The 18,185-nt window shown below is 40.7% G+C and overlaps 1 protein-coding gene across 3 annotated transcripts in view; it reads right to left on the bottom strand.

The window, feature by feature from the left end:
- The window catches only part of TRIM28 (tripartite motif containing 28), a 31,426-nt gene extending 13,775 nt beyond the window's left edge, over positions 1 to 17,651 (bottom strand). For all 3 annotated transcript variants that reach the window (XM_039357802.1, XM_039357803.1, XM_039357804.1), the window contains exons 1-5: positions 17,162 to 17,651; positions 6,048 to 6,160; positions 5,791 to 5,923; positions 5,384 to 5,519; positions 4,280 to 4,396 (exon numbers count right to left, since the gene is read on the bottom strand). In XM_039357802.1, the coding sequence (XP_039213736.1) occupies positions 4,280 to 4,396; positions 5,384 to 5,519; positions 5,791 to 5,923; positions 6,048 to 6,160; positions 17,162 to 17,417 (755 nt within the window). In that variant the 5' untranslated portion in view covers positions 17,418 to 17,651. The remainder of the gene's footprint in view (positions 1 to 4,279; positions 4,397 to 5,383; positions 5,520 to 5,790; positions 5,924 to 6,047; positions 6,161 to 17,161) is intronic.
- Between the last annotated feature and the right edge of the window lie 534 nt (positions 17,652 to 18,185).

Genomic DNA, 18,185 nt, shown 5'->3' with positions numbered 1-18,185 from the left:
GCCATTGTAACTTTGAATGGTCACTAAAAGAATGGCTGCAAGTCAAGGACTACCTGTATCGATCTGGAATACTATTTCTGCGTGTCAAATGTGTTGTGCATACCTACTTATCTTTGGTGACAATCTTTTGTAGAAAGATTGCAATTGCCGCCTTTCATGAACCAGGATTCTTTCCGCTCAGTCATTCAGTTCCTGGTGATCTCATGGCTGGATTACTGTAATGTGCTCTACATGGGGCTACCCTTAAAGAGGACCTGGAGGTTACAGCTGATGGTGAATGCAAAGGGGTGGGCAGTTTTGGGGGTACCAAGAATGGCCCCTGCAATATCACAGTTTCATGAGCTGCATTGATTGCTGGTCTGCTTTCGGGTACAATTCAAGATGTTGGTGATCACCTTTAAAGCCTTCATGGCATAGGCCCGTACCATTCATGCTGGCAGAGGAGGCATGCTGCCCAATTATTCCACTTGGCAGGGTCCAGGAGGGTCTTCTCTCTGTTGCTCCTACCCTCTGGAACATCTTGCTCCCCCACACATGTGAGATTGTCCCCGATCTCCTATCTTTTCATAAGGGCCTAAAGATGTGGCTCTGCCAGTTGGCCTGGGACCCCAGTGGAGGAAACAGCACAGTAGAGGTAGTTGATCAATCAACAACAGATTCCCACCTCCTCCATTCTGCCCCTGTCCTTGGTTTTTAATTCTTGCTTTTACTTTATGTTTTAGTGTATGCATATTTTTGACAATAAGCCACTCAGAGTTGATATGATAAGGTAAACGGCCAATAAATTTTATAAATAAATAAAATACTTCACAGAAGGTTCTCTATACTTTAAAACAGACATGTCAAACACAAGGCCCGTGGACCAGATGCGGCCCGCAAAATAGTTTCATGTGGCCCGCAAAGCCATCCTGGAAACAGTGAGGGAACGGCCCCTGCTATCTTGGCCCTGGCCAGCCGGGAGCCAATGCACAACTTTGTGGCCATCTTGGCACTTGCCCCAGTGGACCATGCCTTGGCACTTGCCCCGGTCCCACCCCCTTCTGCCAGAGATCCTCATATCTGTCCCACTCCTGCCCAGGTCCCCCATAGGCACCCTTGACATGAATGATGTAGAACTGGCCATGCCCAACCAGTAGGCCACACCCACTCCATCCACGCCCACCCATTAGGCTGCACCCACTCTGGCCACACCCCCCCCCAGGAAACCGCAATGCTAATGCGGCCCTCAGTGAAATAGAGTTTGACAGCCCTGCTTTAAAAGATCATTGCTGTGAGAGCCCTTGAAAATGGGGCACTGAACACTGGGCCTTTTTTTTTGTTCCTCTTTGCTGACACAAACAGTTAACTTTGCTGTCAAAGTTGGCTCTCTGGACGCGTGCTCCCCACATTTGAATGGGAGAAACTAGAGATGACCCATGACAACCCTTGGATGGCTGTGTAATTGCCTGAGAAGAGAAATTTACACAACTGCAAGTAAGAGCAGTTGGGTCTCCATCTTTGTTTGTATTGCAGCTTTGCAGCTGTTTGTATTTTTAGGCATACTTCTGTTTTTTATATCACTTTTTGAAGCTTAATTTTTAATAGCTTGGCTGAATGCTGATTTGCCTATACCTTTTTGCTTGGTTGCAAAAGTAAAGTTTGTCATATTTTGAAGCTTTAAAGTATTTTCTCTTTCATTGTAAGGAAATTGGCAATCTAAGGGTTTTCTTTTTTAGTGAAAGTGATCTGATTTATACCAGATTTTTATTCTAAGGATGTTATTCTAAGGTTTTTGTGCTTTACTACTTTTTGTAAAAGAACTCTGTTGCTTTATTTCATTTTTATATATACTTTTTTCTTTATATATACTCTTGTTCTCTTGTTGTTTTTTACTCTCTTGCTGTGAGAATCATTATCTTAATTTCTTCTGTGGTTAGTTTGTTATAGAAATCTACTCTTTGTCCTTGATAAAAGAACTGCTTACACTTTGTCAAAGCTTGTGTCGACTCTACAACGAACCTGGTTGCAGCCATTTTCTTTGTTCTAAGTTTCCACAAGATTGGGAGGGAGATGGAGGATTTCTACTAGTCTAAACATAGTTTAACTTTGTAATATTGTTTCTCTCTGAAGGGAACTTCAGACTTGGTTTCACTTTTGACTGTGCAGATACTATGTAACCAATAAACATGTTATTTGAGGAAATCTCAACCCTTGGATTTCTGATTTATCTGGTCTTGTCTATCAGAACCCTTGATAGTTTGGTTATAAGGAAGACTGGGATTGTATTAAAACCAAGGCAATAATAAATTAAGAACTTTGAATATTATACATTCTATATGTTCTTTAATGTCCCCCCCCCCAAAGAGATGAGACTCAGATGATTTTAACATTAAAGCCTTCTTGGAAGCCTTTGTAAAAAAAATTGCTAACTTACAAGTTTAAATGAAAAATTCGCAAAAGATTTGATGAATTTGTCACAATTTCAAATCATCCTAAAAAAGATATCCAGGTACAGGCAACAGTAGTTAAATCAGCCATGCAATTGGATGAATTGGAAATAAATTTGCTGTTAAGATTTGAAAGACAAATTGCTTGAAAATTGGAGATTTGCTAGGGAAGGCTGAAAGGGGTATTAATGAACAGGACTTTCTTAGGAAAGTTGATGAATACTGTGGAATAGAACCGTCATATATAACAACTATCAGGAGACATGTTCCCATTTGCAGGGAAGTTTATTGAACAAGCGCTATGGACATATCTTCAATGCAGACCTACATTTTTTGGGAAGGAGAAGCAGATTCCATTTATAATTTTAAAGAAAAGTAATGATGATAGACTAGAAGTTATTTTTATTATAAAGAATCAATCAATTTTTGATCCTGGACGAATCAAAGACAATGACTGCAGTGGGTTTATGAAAGATTCGTGGCTACTTGTGTAATTTCTGCAGGTTAAATATAATAATAGATTGCTAACATAGGGCTTTGAAGTTTAACTTTGTTATTGGAACTATCTTTTACCTGCATTTTTATGTAGATAGATAGTAGGTCAAACTGATTGACTGATAATAGATTTCTATATTTATTATATTTTAATGATATATACCATTTTGCACCTATAGATGTAGAGGTTCATAAATTATGGACCTGTTTTGCAAGTGGGGGAACACTATAGCTGAAATATATGTATCAGCATTCAACCAGGGGACATTTTATGTATATTTGAATACTTTGTTCTATACAGTTTTTTTCTTTGTTTGGTATTCTTTCTTTTTTGATTCTATATTTTAACTTTGGAAATAAATATAAAATTTACCAAAAAAAATCATTTCTGGAAATATAAGGAGCAACAATCCAAAACAGTGGAAGATGCTAAGTTAGAGAAGACTAGGCTAGTAGCAGATATAGAACAATGCAGGAAAAGTTCTTTCCAAATAGGAGCTTTCTTAGATTCACAAATATTTATATTTTTATTATAAATTATTTATTAAATAATTATATAAATGGGTAAGTTCCATTATATTAGTTTTAAAGAACTAAAACCTGTTCATAGCTGGATAATCTTTCACAAGACAAATCTAAACATTGCCAATTACGATTTACCCACAGAACACACCACCTTATTTACAAACCACAATGATTGTGCTTAGACACAACACTAACCCAAAGTTAACAAACCATTTTATTGCTGTGGAGAATGTGCAATGAGAAAATTGGGTCTTTCACACAAGCTACAAAACAGGCCAGCTTCAAAAGGAGTTAAGGGAAGAAAAGAAAATAAAGTCCACATTGAGTTTGGTTGTTTCCTACATACATACATACATACATACATACATACATACATACATACATACATATATATATATATATATATATATATATATATATATATATATATGTGTGTGTGTGTTTTCTGAGGTTTTCGCGGGTATTTGTATATAGGTCTTTGGTTGTTCGGGTTTTCTCCCGCGTAAAATTGGAAGTGTCTTGGCAACGTTTCGACGAAGTCACATTCGTCATCTTCAGGCTGGTGTTTTTAGCTTCTTGCTTTGAGCAGCAATGTGTGGTTTTAGCTGTTTCTTCCTTTTAACTGCCAGTGAGGGTATGAACTGATTGGATGGGAGCTTGGCTGTGTTCCAACCAAAGACCTATATATATATAATATATATATATATTATATATATATATATTATATATATATATATATATATATATATATATATCATGTCTTTCTGTTTCAAGATTTAGGCATGTCAATGTTAATGCTTAAGGATCAGAGTTTCTTAACAAAGGACACTTACGAGGTGCGCACTTCCTTGGTTGATTTTTGGAGATTGGCATTTTTATCCCCAAGGCGCTTGACCAATGAAGCCAACATCTTGCGCTGATTCTTGACTGCATCCTCCAAGAACTGGTACCTACAGAGATATTATTTTAAACTTTTCAGAGTACACATTGTTAGTTTAGCAACCACAGGAGAGAGGTTTCCTAAACTATTTGACATTACAGGGAGTTAATGTTAATTGACAGCAATTGTGACCAATGTTTAGTGACACAGTCATAAAGTGTGACATCACATGACCATGCCACAGTCATGGCAATTCTGGCAGTCACAACTGCCTTTGTTAAGTGAGTATCACATGACTGCAACCTTTGACTTTCTTATGGCTTCTTATGGCTTCCTCGCTGAAGTCAGCAGGGAGCATCATTTGACTACAGTATCATGCCACAGTTGGAATTCCAAGAACCAGTCATAAGTACAACTTGTTCAGTATTGGCGCAAGTGCAGTCACTGAATAAAGGACTACCTGTATCTATTTCAACCAAGGCAGAGAAAGATTACTACTAGACATAAAGAAGACAATTTGCTAGACAGCACACAAATTCAATTATCTTCTAATACATTATATTGATTTTTTTTCCTTTTTCACAAAGTGGGAAAAGGAGAACTAAACTTATTAAAGCTGCTGAATACAGAGATAGTCTAATGTTTTATGTTTATTTAAAGCACATTTAATGGAAAATGCATATATGTACTCCAAAAAATAAAAGAGAAGCAAGATTAGAATGATCACTTGAAACTCTGTTCCTCAGAAACTGCAGCATTTGAAACGTCCTCAAACAGTACCTATCAATACTCAAAATAAAAATTTAAAATGCTCAGAATCTCAGGAAATAAAACTAAATCTCTTAAAATCACCATATTCCTATGCAGATATTATTATCATTTAAAAAATGTGTTAAAAGGAGAGTTCACAACACTGCACAAAGACAGACAGGAGTATCCGAGACCTGAAAGAACTACTAAGCCATGGCCCAGGATAATGAACCCTACACATTCTCATAAAACTGCAGAATCATCCAAAATTAATAGCAGTGATTATACAAGCTATAGAAAAGCTTACTGGTGATCTTTGTGAGCATTCAGCTGACAGTCCCGGCATGTCAGGGTGTCACAGGTGTCACAGAACAGAACGAGAGGCTCGTGTTTATGGACGGAGCAGTAGATAGTCTTCTCCCTTGCCTGCGATTTGGAGGAGCCTCAACAGAAACAGAAGCAGTAACAGAATGGTTACTTATAGTTTGGCCTTGCAGAGGCAAAAAGTATAGGAGATGCCAATGAGTATATGAAAACAACTTATTTCAGTGTACCAAATGTAGTAAGGTTCAAAGGATGTTCATTACTTTTCTCAGCCACAATTATTTTATGCCTTATCTGTTTAGCATATTCACCAAGTCAAGTTTACATTTATTTTTCATATCAGTCTTTGTGATTAGTCTCATGAGGCCTTCTCTTTGTGTTACTTCATACCTGTGGATCGGACTGTATGGTCCTTAGTGTACTTCACTCTCTGATGGGCCTCCACACATGTCTCACACAGAGGCTCTTGGCACTCCACACAAAAGCTGGTGGCAGGGGCATTATCTTCACAACTAGTGCAACACTAATAGGAAAAGGCTACTGATTAATCAATCAAATAACAACAATAATAATAATAAACAATAATAATAACAGGTCTCATCTCCAGCTCTGGAAATGTAGAGAAATAGACAAGCCACAAATATTACCTGATTAGCATCCCTAGGATCACCAAGAGCTTCCGTGTCACCATCCCTCAAAAAGTAGTTCTCCACAATGTCTTTAAGATAACATTGATGCTTGCAAACTGGACAATCAACCACTGGGGGATTAAAAAAGAGAATTTAAAATCTACAGGAATACAGAACAAAAGCAAACACTTCTTTTCAAATATCATTCTAACTATAGTTTCAGCAACTTTTCCTGATGGCAACTGATCGCTTTACAGTTAAAACCAGCACTTTGAATTGTATTTGGAAGCTTACTGGCAATCATTTCAAGATTCGGAAAATTATATTAATCTAACATGTGAAGATCTATACAGTCACACTCACATCTATTGTCAGTCTCTAATAAGAACAGGCAAATAAAAGTTTATGAGAGCTTGCTTGCTCGCTCTAGATGCATTCTTAAGTCTAATATAGAAACTACATCTATGGTTGATCAACAGTTTTTAAAATAGAAAGGGTTGAGAAACTTTATTTTATCAAAATACTGCTCAATTTTTCTTTGTTCCATTTCCTCAGCTTTCTATAGACTTTGTTTATAAAAATTCGGGGTAATATTGCTACTAATACTACTGATTACTTATATTTATGTCACACTCCTGCCAGAGATCATCCATGAGCGGGACCAATGCCATTTCTGTTCCATATTTGGGTCCAAAACCTGACTAATAAAAAGTCGAAGATTCTCTGGAGATGAAACACCACCACCTTCTCAACCACCTTTCCTAGAATGGGGAGAAGGGAAACTGGAAGAAAATCATCCAGAATGGTAGGGTCCAGCAATGCTTTCTTGAGTAGGAAGCACTCCTTTAAAAATCAGGGGACAATCCCTCCAATAAAGATGAATTCACTATCAGATGGAGTCACCCATATGATACCTAACAGGCAGCCTTAACCAGCCAGGAGGGGCATAGATTAAATGCACACATGATGGTGTTTGCATTCTGTAGGACTCTATCTACTTCCTCAGGTCCAACAGAAGCAAACTGATCCCAGATATTTGGGTAAGACTGCTTCCCGGGCCATTTTCACAGGATTTATTAACATGCTTAGTTCCAACTGGGAACGAATCTCAACAATTTTATGTTTGGAGAATTCCTCCACACAACTCTGTAGATGGATCTTTGAGCCTTTCTTTTCAAGGAGTCTGGATGAACCTAAACAGGACCACTGGGTGGCATTACGTGGATGCAGTAAGAGCTTCATTTTCCTCCAGACATCTTGACTGTTTTTAGCTCCCCCAACCTCAATATTGTTTATTTATTGCTTTTTATTTATTTAACTTGCCCTTTGTCTTAACTTTTTCTAAAACACTTGCTTTTAGGACTTTCCAGACACCTGTTTCAATTAATAACTTTCCAGACACCTGTTTCAATTTCTACTAGTTCAAGGTCAAAAGTACAGGAAATAAGGCAATATTTTATTGTGTATTTGATAAAATTATATATAAATGTTCTTAAGAGCACATTCTGAGCCCAATATTTCTACTTTCCATTATCTGGCTTGTTTTTTTGTTTATTAGCTTGTAGGCCCCAATGATTGACTCCATTAGCTTCTCATTTGTACACTTATCTGACAGTGTAGGCTCTCAAAAAAAGATGATATTCTTTCTCTTTTCTCTCCCTCTTCCTAGTCTTAGTAATCAAAGTATCTTCATTATGTCAGACCCAGCAGCTTGCATCAAGTAATCCTATTCTTAGCCATTTTACAAAAGAAATGCTTACAACAGGGCTTTGTCATTTAAATTCAAAAGGAATCCTCTAGAGATTTTTCAAAGGCGGTATCAGGAAATAACTCATTTTCAAATTATGGTGCATTCACCAGGAGAATCTGGGATACAGTTGCAATTTCCATGCCAGAGCAATTTTATGTTTTAAATTTTGCTTAGAAAAAAAACTTGTTCGTTCAATAAAACCTTATTCAAATCTTTTGATGTTATCTGATCTAGGTCCAATTAAAATCATTTGGAATTTATTGAGCATAATAGCAATTATTTGCTGCCATAATTTAAACTATCTTGTGAGAACTGCACAAGAAAAGTTTGCCTCAAAAACATTTTTTTAAACAGACAAATAACATTTACATACACATGCATATATATGCGTGCATCTCAGTTTCATCTCACTGTAAATCCTGGTTTCTTGCTCAGATATCCTGCCTTGCATCCTCCCTATAATTCACAGTGGCCCCATCCTAAATGTGACATTCTGCCCCCTTAAGGGATTATGGGGCAGAATTCAGCAAGGCAAAAAGCAATGTTTTCGATAGGAGAACCAAGAAAATAAGTCTGATAGGGTGTATGTGTGTGAACATACCTACCACCAGATGTTGTACAGGGAATCAAGTCCTATTTACATAAAATAGTCCCAGAATTAAAAAAAATTAAGTACCCCTAACAACATTCATCTGCAATAGTCAGGGCAATATTATCTCCTATCATAGTAACGTTTTAAAGACTGAAACAACAACAAAAAAGTCTGCGAAACAGGACTTCCATATCAGAAAAACTATCCAGAGGTAGAAGAGGCCCTACAGATGTCGTACATACCCAATTAATGTGCCAGATTAGACTAGCTAATAGTTTAATCAGAAGCAGCTTCATATATTCAATTTAAGCAAGACAGTCATTATCCTTACAAAGCAACCACAATCTGGTATTTACCAATAGCTTAACCATGCAGGGATAAGTACACCTTAGATTAGAATATGTCTGAACATGTATCAAATTAAAATCATTTCTTAGGTTTGTTAAGATGTTAATTTAGAAATTGCAACTTTGCTTTAATACTTTCTCTCACCTGCCTTATTCAATTACACATTGTCCTTGTTTGGAGCATATGAGCACAAAGGTTTTGCACATGGCTGAGTTCACAGTTCTGGGGCAAATCTACTTTCATCAAAATGTATTTGACTAGACATGAGGTAGGCAATCTCGGCTCTTTTATGACTCATGGACTTCAACTCCCAGAATTCCTGAGTCAGCATGACTGACTATATACTACCTGCAGCTGTTTTCTGTTTTTTCCTGAAAGATTCAGACTTTTGTCCAAGATTAGAAGGTCTGACTCAGGAATTCTGGGAGTTGAAGTTCATGAGTCATAAAAGAGCGGAGGTTGCCTACCTAGACCTTCTAATCTTGGACAAAAGTCTGAATCTTTCAGGAAAAAATAGAAAACAGCTGCAGGTAGTATATCTAAATATGCAAATTATTTTAACTACAGCTTATTTTGTTCTCATTTTCATTTGTATATACTTTAATATTATGTGATTAGCTCTAAATAGAATCCAAGGAGTGAATAACATTATTTCAAAGTGTCTTCTCAAGCTTCAATTCCAGATGATGTACACTATACTTTCTTGAATATTGTCACAAAAATGGTTAATTGTCAACCAAGTTTCCATCAATTTAAATTCTGTTTCCCAATCAAAAGACATTCACAGGTAGCATAATATGAGAGGATAAAAATCTCCTGATGTAAGTGCTTACCCTTTATTATTCCTGGGAGACAGGAAAAAAAGATTTAGTTTGTTGTATGTGCTACTTTCGGTACCATTTACTCCCACTAAAAGGTCTACTCAAGTGTTTTTCATTTTTGGCAGCTTGAACACCGTGGACTTCAACTCCCAGAACTTTCCAGCCAGCATGCTGTGCAAGAGTTGAAGTCCACACATCTTTTTAAGTAGACAAAATTGATAAACTAAATCCTGTAAAATCCTAATAGGAGAATAGTTAAGCCTCCACTTCCCTCTTATTATCTCCATAAAATAGCAACCTGTGCACTGCTTTTAACGTAAAGAAAAATGAGAAAAAGGTATGTTTTTTCTCATGCCATGCACAGTAGCCCATTTGCAATAGGAAATGGATACCCTTAAAAAAAATCTATTCAAATCTATAGCCTAGCCTGCAGCTCTGAGAGAGAAATTTATCAAGAGAAGATGCTGTCTCTGGCAGAGGATAGCTATTGATTTCAAAATGGTACTAAGGACATATTGTATAGTTCTTGTCTTGCTATGGCTGCTGTTAGATAATTGAGACTCTCATAAAACTATTGGAGAGACTTTCTTTCTCTTTTCTTGCATAAGTTACATTTATGGAGATGCAATTAAAGGGTCAATGCCAGAATCAGACTTGACATTTTAAGAACTGGGGAAAAAACTGCATTGCTGTATTGGTGCTTTTTTTCCATTTCTTGTTGCTTTCCACCTATCAGAAAGCCTATATAGTAACTCCTGATCAACCAGTCTGCTAGAGCAAAGGTCTCCAACCTTTGGGGCAACAGGGACCGGGTTTTTCTGCAGACCGAAGGGGGCATGGTTTAGCGTGCTGCCTGCATCTGGTGGATGGGGCTTCACTTGTTTGCTGGCATGCTTAGGCACCGGTACCAGGGATTGGGAACCCCTGTGCTAGAGTAGGGCTCTGGATAAATGAATGTGTGGTCTTTAAAATATTAGCCTCTAAGTATGCCAGACATTCATTCATTGGTTTTTTGGGAAATTTTGACAACCAATGTCAGAACTGTCATTATTCACTAGCTGCTAGTCTGTGCATGTAGGAGGGAGCTGTCAGAAGGAGGAAAGGATAACTACTTATCTATATCTTCCAGAGACACCATCTCAAGGTCAAAGCACTGGCCTTTGAAGAGACAGTTCCCAAAACAATTTATTTGAATACTATTGGACAAGAAGGGACTTGAAAGGGGGAGGACCTGGGGAAGAGCTGAACAGATAAAGTTAATTGGGAAAAGTCAGTTTTGACTTTGCTATACTGTAATCCACTTGGCCTTTAGTAAAGTAAACCCTTTACACCGAATGGAATCAAGGATCGTTCTTATTTAAGGGACCAAGTTAGGGCAGGACTGGCAACCAATTTAGTCTACTGCTTAAGCCACCAGGCTAGAAAATGGGAAATTCAAGTCCTGCCTTAGGCATGAAAGCCAGCTGAGTGACTCTCTCAGTTCAAACCACCCTCCCCTTGTTGTAGGAAAAATAGGAGGAAAATGTGTTGGATATGTTCCCCACATCAAGTTACTTATAAAAATAAAGGCAGGGTATAAATAAAGCTATTTTTAATTACACTTTTATTGTTTTATAAATAACTCAAGGCAGTGAACATAATAACACTCCTTTCCCTTTTTTCGCACAACTACTCTGTGAGGTGAACTGTGCTGAGAGTGTAACTGGTTCAAAGTCACCAGTCAACTTTTGTGTCTAAAGTGGAACTAGAACTGTTTCCTGGTTTCTAGCCTGGTGCCTTTGCCACTAGAACAGGGGTAGACAACCTTGGCTCTTTTATGACTCGTGGACTTCCACTCCCAGAATTCCTGAGCCACCCGGCTTGTCCATGAGTCATAAAAGAGCCAAGGTTACCTACCCCTGCACTAGACCAAACTATTCTGAAGACCTTCTGGGATTTCTCTCCCCCTTTTACTTATAAGGCAAGCAATGTTTAACTTAGCAATACAGATTTCTTTTCAGTCAAGCAGCATTTAAGCTAAGACTTAAACAATTATTTCATCCCTTTTCTCCTCCACTCTCCTGCTGCCTTTCCACTTCTTTTGTGATAAGGAGGCAGCAAATCAGTGAGCTGATTTATGAATAGTTGTTCAAGCATTTCTAAGTTAACTATTTTTGCCTGTAATGTAATTAGGTTAACACACATGCACCAATTAAGAATTAAGCACATTAATTATACTTGACAGGCACTTTTGGCTAGCAAGACATTTGTATTCTTTGATCTTCCTCTGGAAAATGATCTCACAATGGATTATCTTCCCACATGTTGCATGGTCACTTCCTTTCTTTAGTGGCCTTCTGGAAATCCTTCAGCAATTAGCCTGACTCTGGAAGAAGTTTGTCTTCAGCAGTTAAAGTAACTAATCCTTTTTTATTTCCCAGACATCACTTCCTCCTTTCCAAAAGTACAAAACAGTCTAGTCAACTCTTCTCTTCCTATCAGCACACTATCCCCTTTCTCTTTGTCTCTACTCTTATCCCCAGAGTTTTTTGTGTGGTGAAAAGCTTTTTATCAATAATTCTCCCAGCCTGTGTCCAACCTGTAGTTATCAAAGTTAACCAAACACAATACAGTGCATGTTTTAGTGAAGGTATGGCAGGATTGCATTTTTCAGCTGCTGCATTCCCTCTCTCTCTCTCACACACACACACACACACATACACACACAGAGAGAGACAGAGAATTCAAAAGAATAAACAGGGACTTATTTAGGCTCAAATGTGTCTAATCTTATCAGCCTGTTGCAACTACAAAACCAGGGCTTTCCCCCCTGAATTCTAGTCCTAGCCAAAATATTAAAGTTACACAAAGATATTGATTGTGGGAATCACTCTATACTTTTAACCTCCCCCACAAAGTCCTTACTCAATTGCAATAACCTCCACCATCTTAATAATCATATGTTTGCCGGAAAATTCAGTAACTCTTAGGGGACTGTTTAGTATATCACTCCTTTCAGTACAAATGTGTCTCTGACCTAGATGAAAGAGAAAGTAATTTTGTGTTTCACTCAGATTCCACTAAAGACTCATTTTTAACCTCATTATAATCTATACCACGGGTCGGCAACCCGCGGCTCTTTGAGCCATCTCCTGCGTCTCCGAAGCCTCCTCCGCCATTTGCAGAGACAGAGAGAGGCACTTGCACTTCCCCTCTCTTTCTCTCTCTCTCTCATGCGGACTTGCCTCCTCGCAGGGCTCCTGATTGGCCCTGTGCCCAGGTGCCCCGCCCCCTGGGAGAAGGGCGGCCAGGAAGTCCCTTTCCCAGGCTGGCCCCGTCCAAGGCTCATGTGGCTGGGGAGCCGCACAGGGAAGCTCTGGGATCCCCGCTGGGAGCGGCCCACTGAAGCCTCCGCTGAGCGGGCCAACCCTCCCGCAAGCCACAGCCCCAAGGAAGAGCAGCCTCCTGCGATGCCCAGCCAGTGCGATCGTTGGCCAAGAAGCAGCAGAGCTGGATATGGACAGTCAGTGACGGGGGGAGGGAGGGGGGCTCTGAGTCCACAGAGCGCCGCTGCAAAGCAGTCGTGGGGCAGGTGGCGCGCCTCCCGGCTTACCTGTACCAGGTGGCAGTCCCGGTGGGGCATTGCTTCCTGGGCCATCCCCAAGTTGGCCACGTGTTTCCCCGGGCTGGGCAGCAGTGTCAGTTGGGGGGTGGGAGCATCGCTTCGTGGGCTGCCGAGCTGGCCATGTGTTTCCCTGGGCCAGACGGCAGTGTCGGCTGGGGCAGCGGCTGGCGGGGACATCGCTTCCCGGGCCGCTGAGCCAGCCACGTGTTTCCCTGGGCCGGGTGGCAGTCTCAGCTCAGGAGGTGGCTGGTGGGAACATCACTTCCCGGGCCGCTGAGCCAGCCACGTGTTTCCCTGGGCCGGGTGGCAGTCTCAGCTCAGGAGGCGGAGGCATCACTTCGTAGGCCGCCAAGCTGACTATGTGTTTCCCCAGGCCGGGCGGCAACATTGACTGGGGCAGTGGGGGCATCGTTTTGCAGGCCGCCAAGCCGGCCATGTGTTTCCCCGGACCAGGCCGCAACGTTGGTTGGGACGGTGGGGGCATCGCTTCATGGGAAAATGGGTGGAGGTCCCGGGAAGGCCAAGTATGAGGGGGAGGAAGAAGTAGAAGGCACCCGGGGCACCATGGACCGGACCGGTGAGATGCGTGGCCAACACTGCTGCCTGGCCCAGGGAAACATATGGCCGGCTCGGCGGCCCGCGAAGCAATGCCCCCACCGCTCCAGCTGACATTGCCGCCCGGCCTGGGTGTGTCCTGTCAAAAAAAAACCCCAAACAAACCCAAAACAATTTTTTTAAAACTCCCCCAAACAATAGAAAAGCAACTGAAAACCTCAATGAAACCCATGCTGAAATTTGCACCTCACAAAACCACAGCAGATGTACAGATGCAATAAAATACAATTCATGATTTATAATAAAACATTATATACAATAAATAGGTTCTTGTTACTTTTTTGTCAATCTGCAAATAGATTTCTCAGTGCATATCTGACACAATTAGCTTCCCTCCTGCTTGGACTCTCTGGTCTTCAAAACATTTCAGATTTTGAATGTGTGCGTGTGTGTGTGTATGTCTATGTGTCTGGGAGTATACATCTTCATGGTGTTTGCTCTTTTGTAATTTTTCTTTTTTTTCTTTTTACATTTTTGAAAAGTATTTACAATTGCTGGTTTTGTTCAGATAGAAAAGGCCCGTTTACCTCAGCCCTCCCTCACTTCCTCCTTGCTTCCAATGGAGAAGACTTGCCAGCTTCTCCAGGTCAGATTCATCCAGCACTAAGGGGGCAGAGAGGGACAGTGACAGAGGAGCTTGGAGGTCGCTGGGGGGGGGGGTTTGTGGCTCCCAGTGTTTTATTTTCGGTGGGAAACGGGTCCAAGTGGCTCTTTGAGTGTTTTGGGTTGCCTACCCCTGATCTATACAATTAACAAACCAATAAACAAATCTTAAGATCATAAAAATTTGAACACCCTTCCAGATACCAATAAATCCCTAAAAGGTAGTTCTTTGACTCTTGTTACAATGCAATCCTCTATGTTTGAAGAAAATCTCCATTCAGGAATTTGCTGTTACATTATTGTAAAATGAGGTGTATTTTCAAAAATTGCTTTTTTATTGAATTAACGTAACTCAGAAATGTAACTACAAATAGTGTCTGAGACTGATGTTGTTAGGGCTTAATGATGCTACTCCCCATGATGTATCCAAAATACATAGTATTTAGGCCAGTATTTTCCACCAAAATTCTTTTAGTATATAGAATCTATAAAGGTTACATGATTGTTATCCATTATCTTTTTAAAAAGGTGAGATGACCTGACCCTACTATGAACAGAGATACATTTGGGAGTGTTGGAAAACACAGGTATGTTCAAATTCCTGATCACTGACTATTAAGACTTCCCTTCCACAGCAATTTGCCCTTCCTATCATTTTTAGAATCCCTTACTTTCTCACTCCTTACTTTTGATGTCAACTTCTCTCCAGGCTTCTAAAAGAGAACAGATTTATTTTATTTTTGGAAGAGGAGACAAGTTGATATTATTCCACTTTAAACAGTATTCTGAAGTATATCTTTACCTTTAGATGCAATAGCATTGTTTTGCTTGACTGCAATATGCAAAACATGAGAGTTCCTGTTATTTATCCGAGATTCAATCACCTCTCCAAAAAGTAGTTTTGCTCAGAAAGTTGCTTTAATTCTCAGTTCTACAAGAACTAGATATGAGAATAAGATATGGCAGGATCTGTCTCCCTTCTTTCTGGGAGTTAATCTGCTCCTGTAACCACTCATTTTTTTTCTTTATTATGCATCATTTTAACTTGGGAGATGCTCAAATGAGAGCTGGGAGGATGAATCTACAAACCAGATCAGGGAAGTCTGCAGAGTTCTGAATCAGGCACAAAGACTATTACTGCCCCTATGTTCTGAATGATAGATGGTGATATATGCTGAAAAGGGATAGTAGTTAAACTAGGAAGAAAACCAAAACAAATTATCTTGCATAGAAGGAATGATACAATAAAAACCACATGCAATTAAGCAACTTTTCAGAAGAGAGGGAGAAAAGAAGACAGGACTGATAATAGGACAACAAATCTTGTGCCACTATGCTGTATAGCAATTGAACACTGTAGTATGAAACAACCCAAATCTTTTGTCACCTAAAAAAAATTTGAGGGGAGGGGGGCATATGACTTTTTCATTCAAAAATACAAGATATGAAAATCAGAAAATAACTGAAAGAAAATATTTTTATTCATTCTTTAAAATTCCAATATTTCTGGTTAGACAGCATACAGAATATCCAAATGTACTCCTTTTTAGAAAAAAATACCTACATCCAATATAAAATATACATTTACTCTTAAAAATAACATGAATGCATATTTCCTATGAAATTATAATTAACATTTTGTAGTTAGTTCATTTGTAAAGGTAGTCTTCCTTGCCATAAATTGTCATTAGGATTTAAATTGCATCACCCCTTTTATAAACTATTTCAATCAAACTTTATAATTAAAAGTGGCACATTTTCCTTATACTGGTTTTCTTTAACAATAAGGTATAATTCCACATAAAAACAAATGATTCCTAACTGTATGTCCTAAATGCAGAGAAAGTCCATGTTCGCTTAAAATATGTATGGGTAATTTAGCTGCGACTACGCAAGCAATATAAATTTGAAGGGGCTGCCCCCCCCCCCCAAATACTATGAATTAGCTAAAACACGGGTTTGCGATTTTTCAGTCTGCACGTCGTGAGAATATAAGCAAACACACGAGATTAAGGAAGCTACTTCCTTTCAAAAATGAAGAGAGGCGGACACTTCGAGAGATTTTCAGCCTGTTGATAAAAGCAGCCTTACTACTTAAAAAAAAGGGGGTGGGGGCTGTGGCGTCCCCCTCGCCCATCCCTCCCAGGCTCCACTTCTCGCGATACGCGCTCCAGGGCTGTGCACTCGACTCGTCGGAATGCGCATGGCTACGCCCCTCCGATTGCACCTCTGCCGCCATACATCGTCCCCCTCCCCAAGCCTCTTATCAAAAGCAAGCTAATACAAACTTCCTCTTGCAACAAGTTCTCTCATTAAGAAAGGAACCCAAAACACACAGCTGGAAGAACGATCCAAGGACTGAACCCATTCATTCCTCCCCCACCGCCGCCTCGTGTGTTTCCCTCACCACCATCTCCCGCCTCCATTGACCGCCCCTTTTCCTTTCCTCCATTTTTTCACACCAATCTACGGACGTCCTCAACACAATCGCGCAGGCCTCCCACCCCACCTCCCTCGCATAAACACAAAACATCATGCAAGCCTCCCCTTGTGTGCGGGACCAACCGCAGGCAAGAAGCGGATCAGTCCATCCGGAGACAACTCTCTGGTACGGCAAACAAACAACGGGGACAGAAGAATAAAAAAAGCTCTCAGCAAAAAGCACGTTTGCATTCTCCGCCCATTGCAAACCTTTTTTCTTGTCCTTTGCATAAGAGGGCCAGCATCCTCTCCATCATCTACCCCAGAAACAGTTCCCGGGCTCTCCCTGCTCGAGATCTCCACTTCCAGGTCTCTTACCTTGCCCATCCTTGTTGTTGCCGGCCGAGACAGGTTCGACTTTGATGCACTCCTTGCAGACGGTGTGGAGGCAAGGAAGGAGCCGCGGATCGCGCTCGGAGCGGAGCCGCTCTCGGCACACGCCGCATTTCTCTAGCAAGTCGATACCTTCCACGTTGAGAGGAGCGGAGGAGGAGGAGCGTTGCTTGTCCCCGGCGACGCCGCCTCCGCCAGCTTCCGCCGGAGCAGAGGCCGTTGCAGTCCCAGAGGCCGACATCGCAGTCCCGGAGCTGCTGCTGCTTACTATCGCCGCCACCGGCAACCAAGCCGAAAAGCCGCGAAAACGTAGGCGCGTGCAGGTCTGGCCCTCGCGAGTCTTGAAACCGCTGGGGCCTCGACGATACAGCACGCGAGGTCGCTAGACAACGAAAGCAGCGCGCGCAGCTCACCGTCACAGAGGAAGACCTGATTCTGTCCCTGCTTGCTCGCTTCGGGTCCCTCCTCCTTATGCCCCTCCCACGTCGCCGACTGAACCACGGGTAATTAGAGGGGGGCGTGGGGGAAGAGGAGCAAACTGCTTAGGCTACTAGAGTCTTTTTCTGTCTTTTACTGTTCTGTTCTCCCGCCCAGTCGAAGAATAGTATCTTCAGAAAGGGTGTTTCATTACAGATAGACATTCAAACCAATCAATAGTCAAAATTCTTTTTTTTTTAAAGGAAACTTCAAGTAAAAGAGAAAGATATATCTATCCACCGGAATTCGGCTAGATTTGTTTAGATTTTTATTCCAGGACAAAAGTTCAAGGTCCACCTCTTAGAAAAGAGGCGGATCAAACGAAAGAAGATTTAAGAGATTTGAAACCATGGCAACGTGACATTCATCCGGGCCAAAAAGGAGTGGGGTTTGGGATTGGCGGGAAACAGCCAGTAACTGCCTCAAACTGAGAAGCTACCTGGAGGGTCGGGCCAATCATTTCAGTCCATCTATGCGGCTGTCTAAACGAATTCTTTTTAACCTCCATGTTGGAAACCAAAGTGCCCTTTTC

This window comes from Crotalus tigris, unplaced genomic scaffold, assembly GCF_016545835.1.
Source record: "Crotalus tigris isolate CLP2741 ecotype Arizona unplaced genomic scaffold, ASM1654583v1 scf7180000018954.1357295, whole genome shotgun sequence".
Taxonomy (NCBI): domain Eukaryota; kingdom Metazoa; phylum Chordata; class Lepidosauria; order Squamata; family Viperidae; genus Crotalus; species Crotalus tigris.
This window is presented reverse-complemented; position numbering and strand designations above follow the sequence as displayed.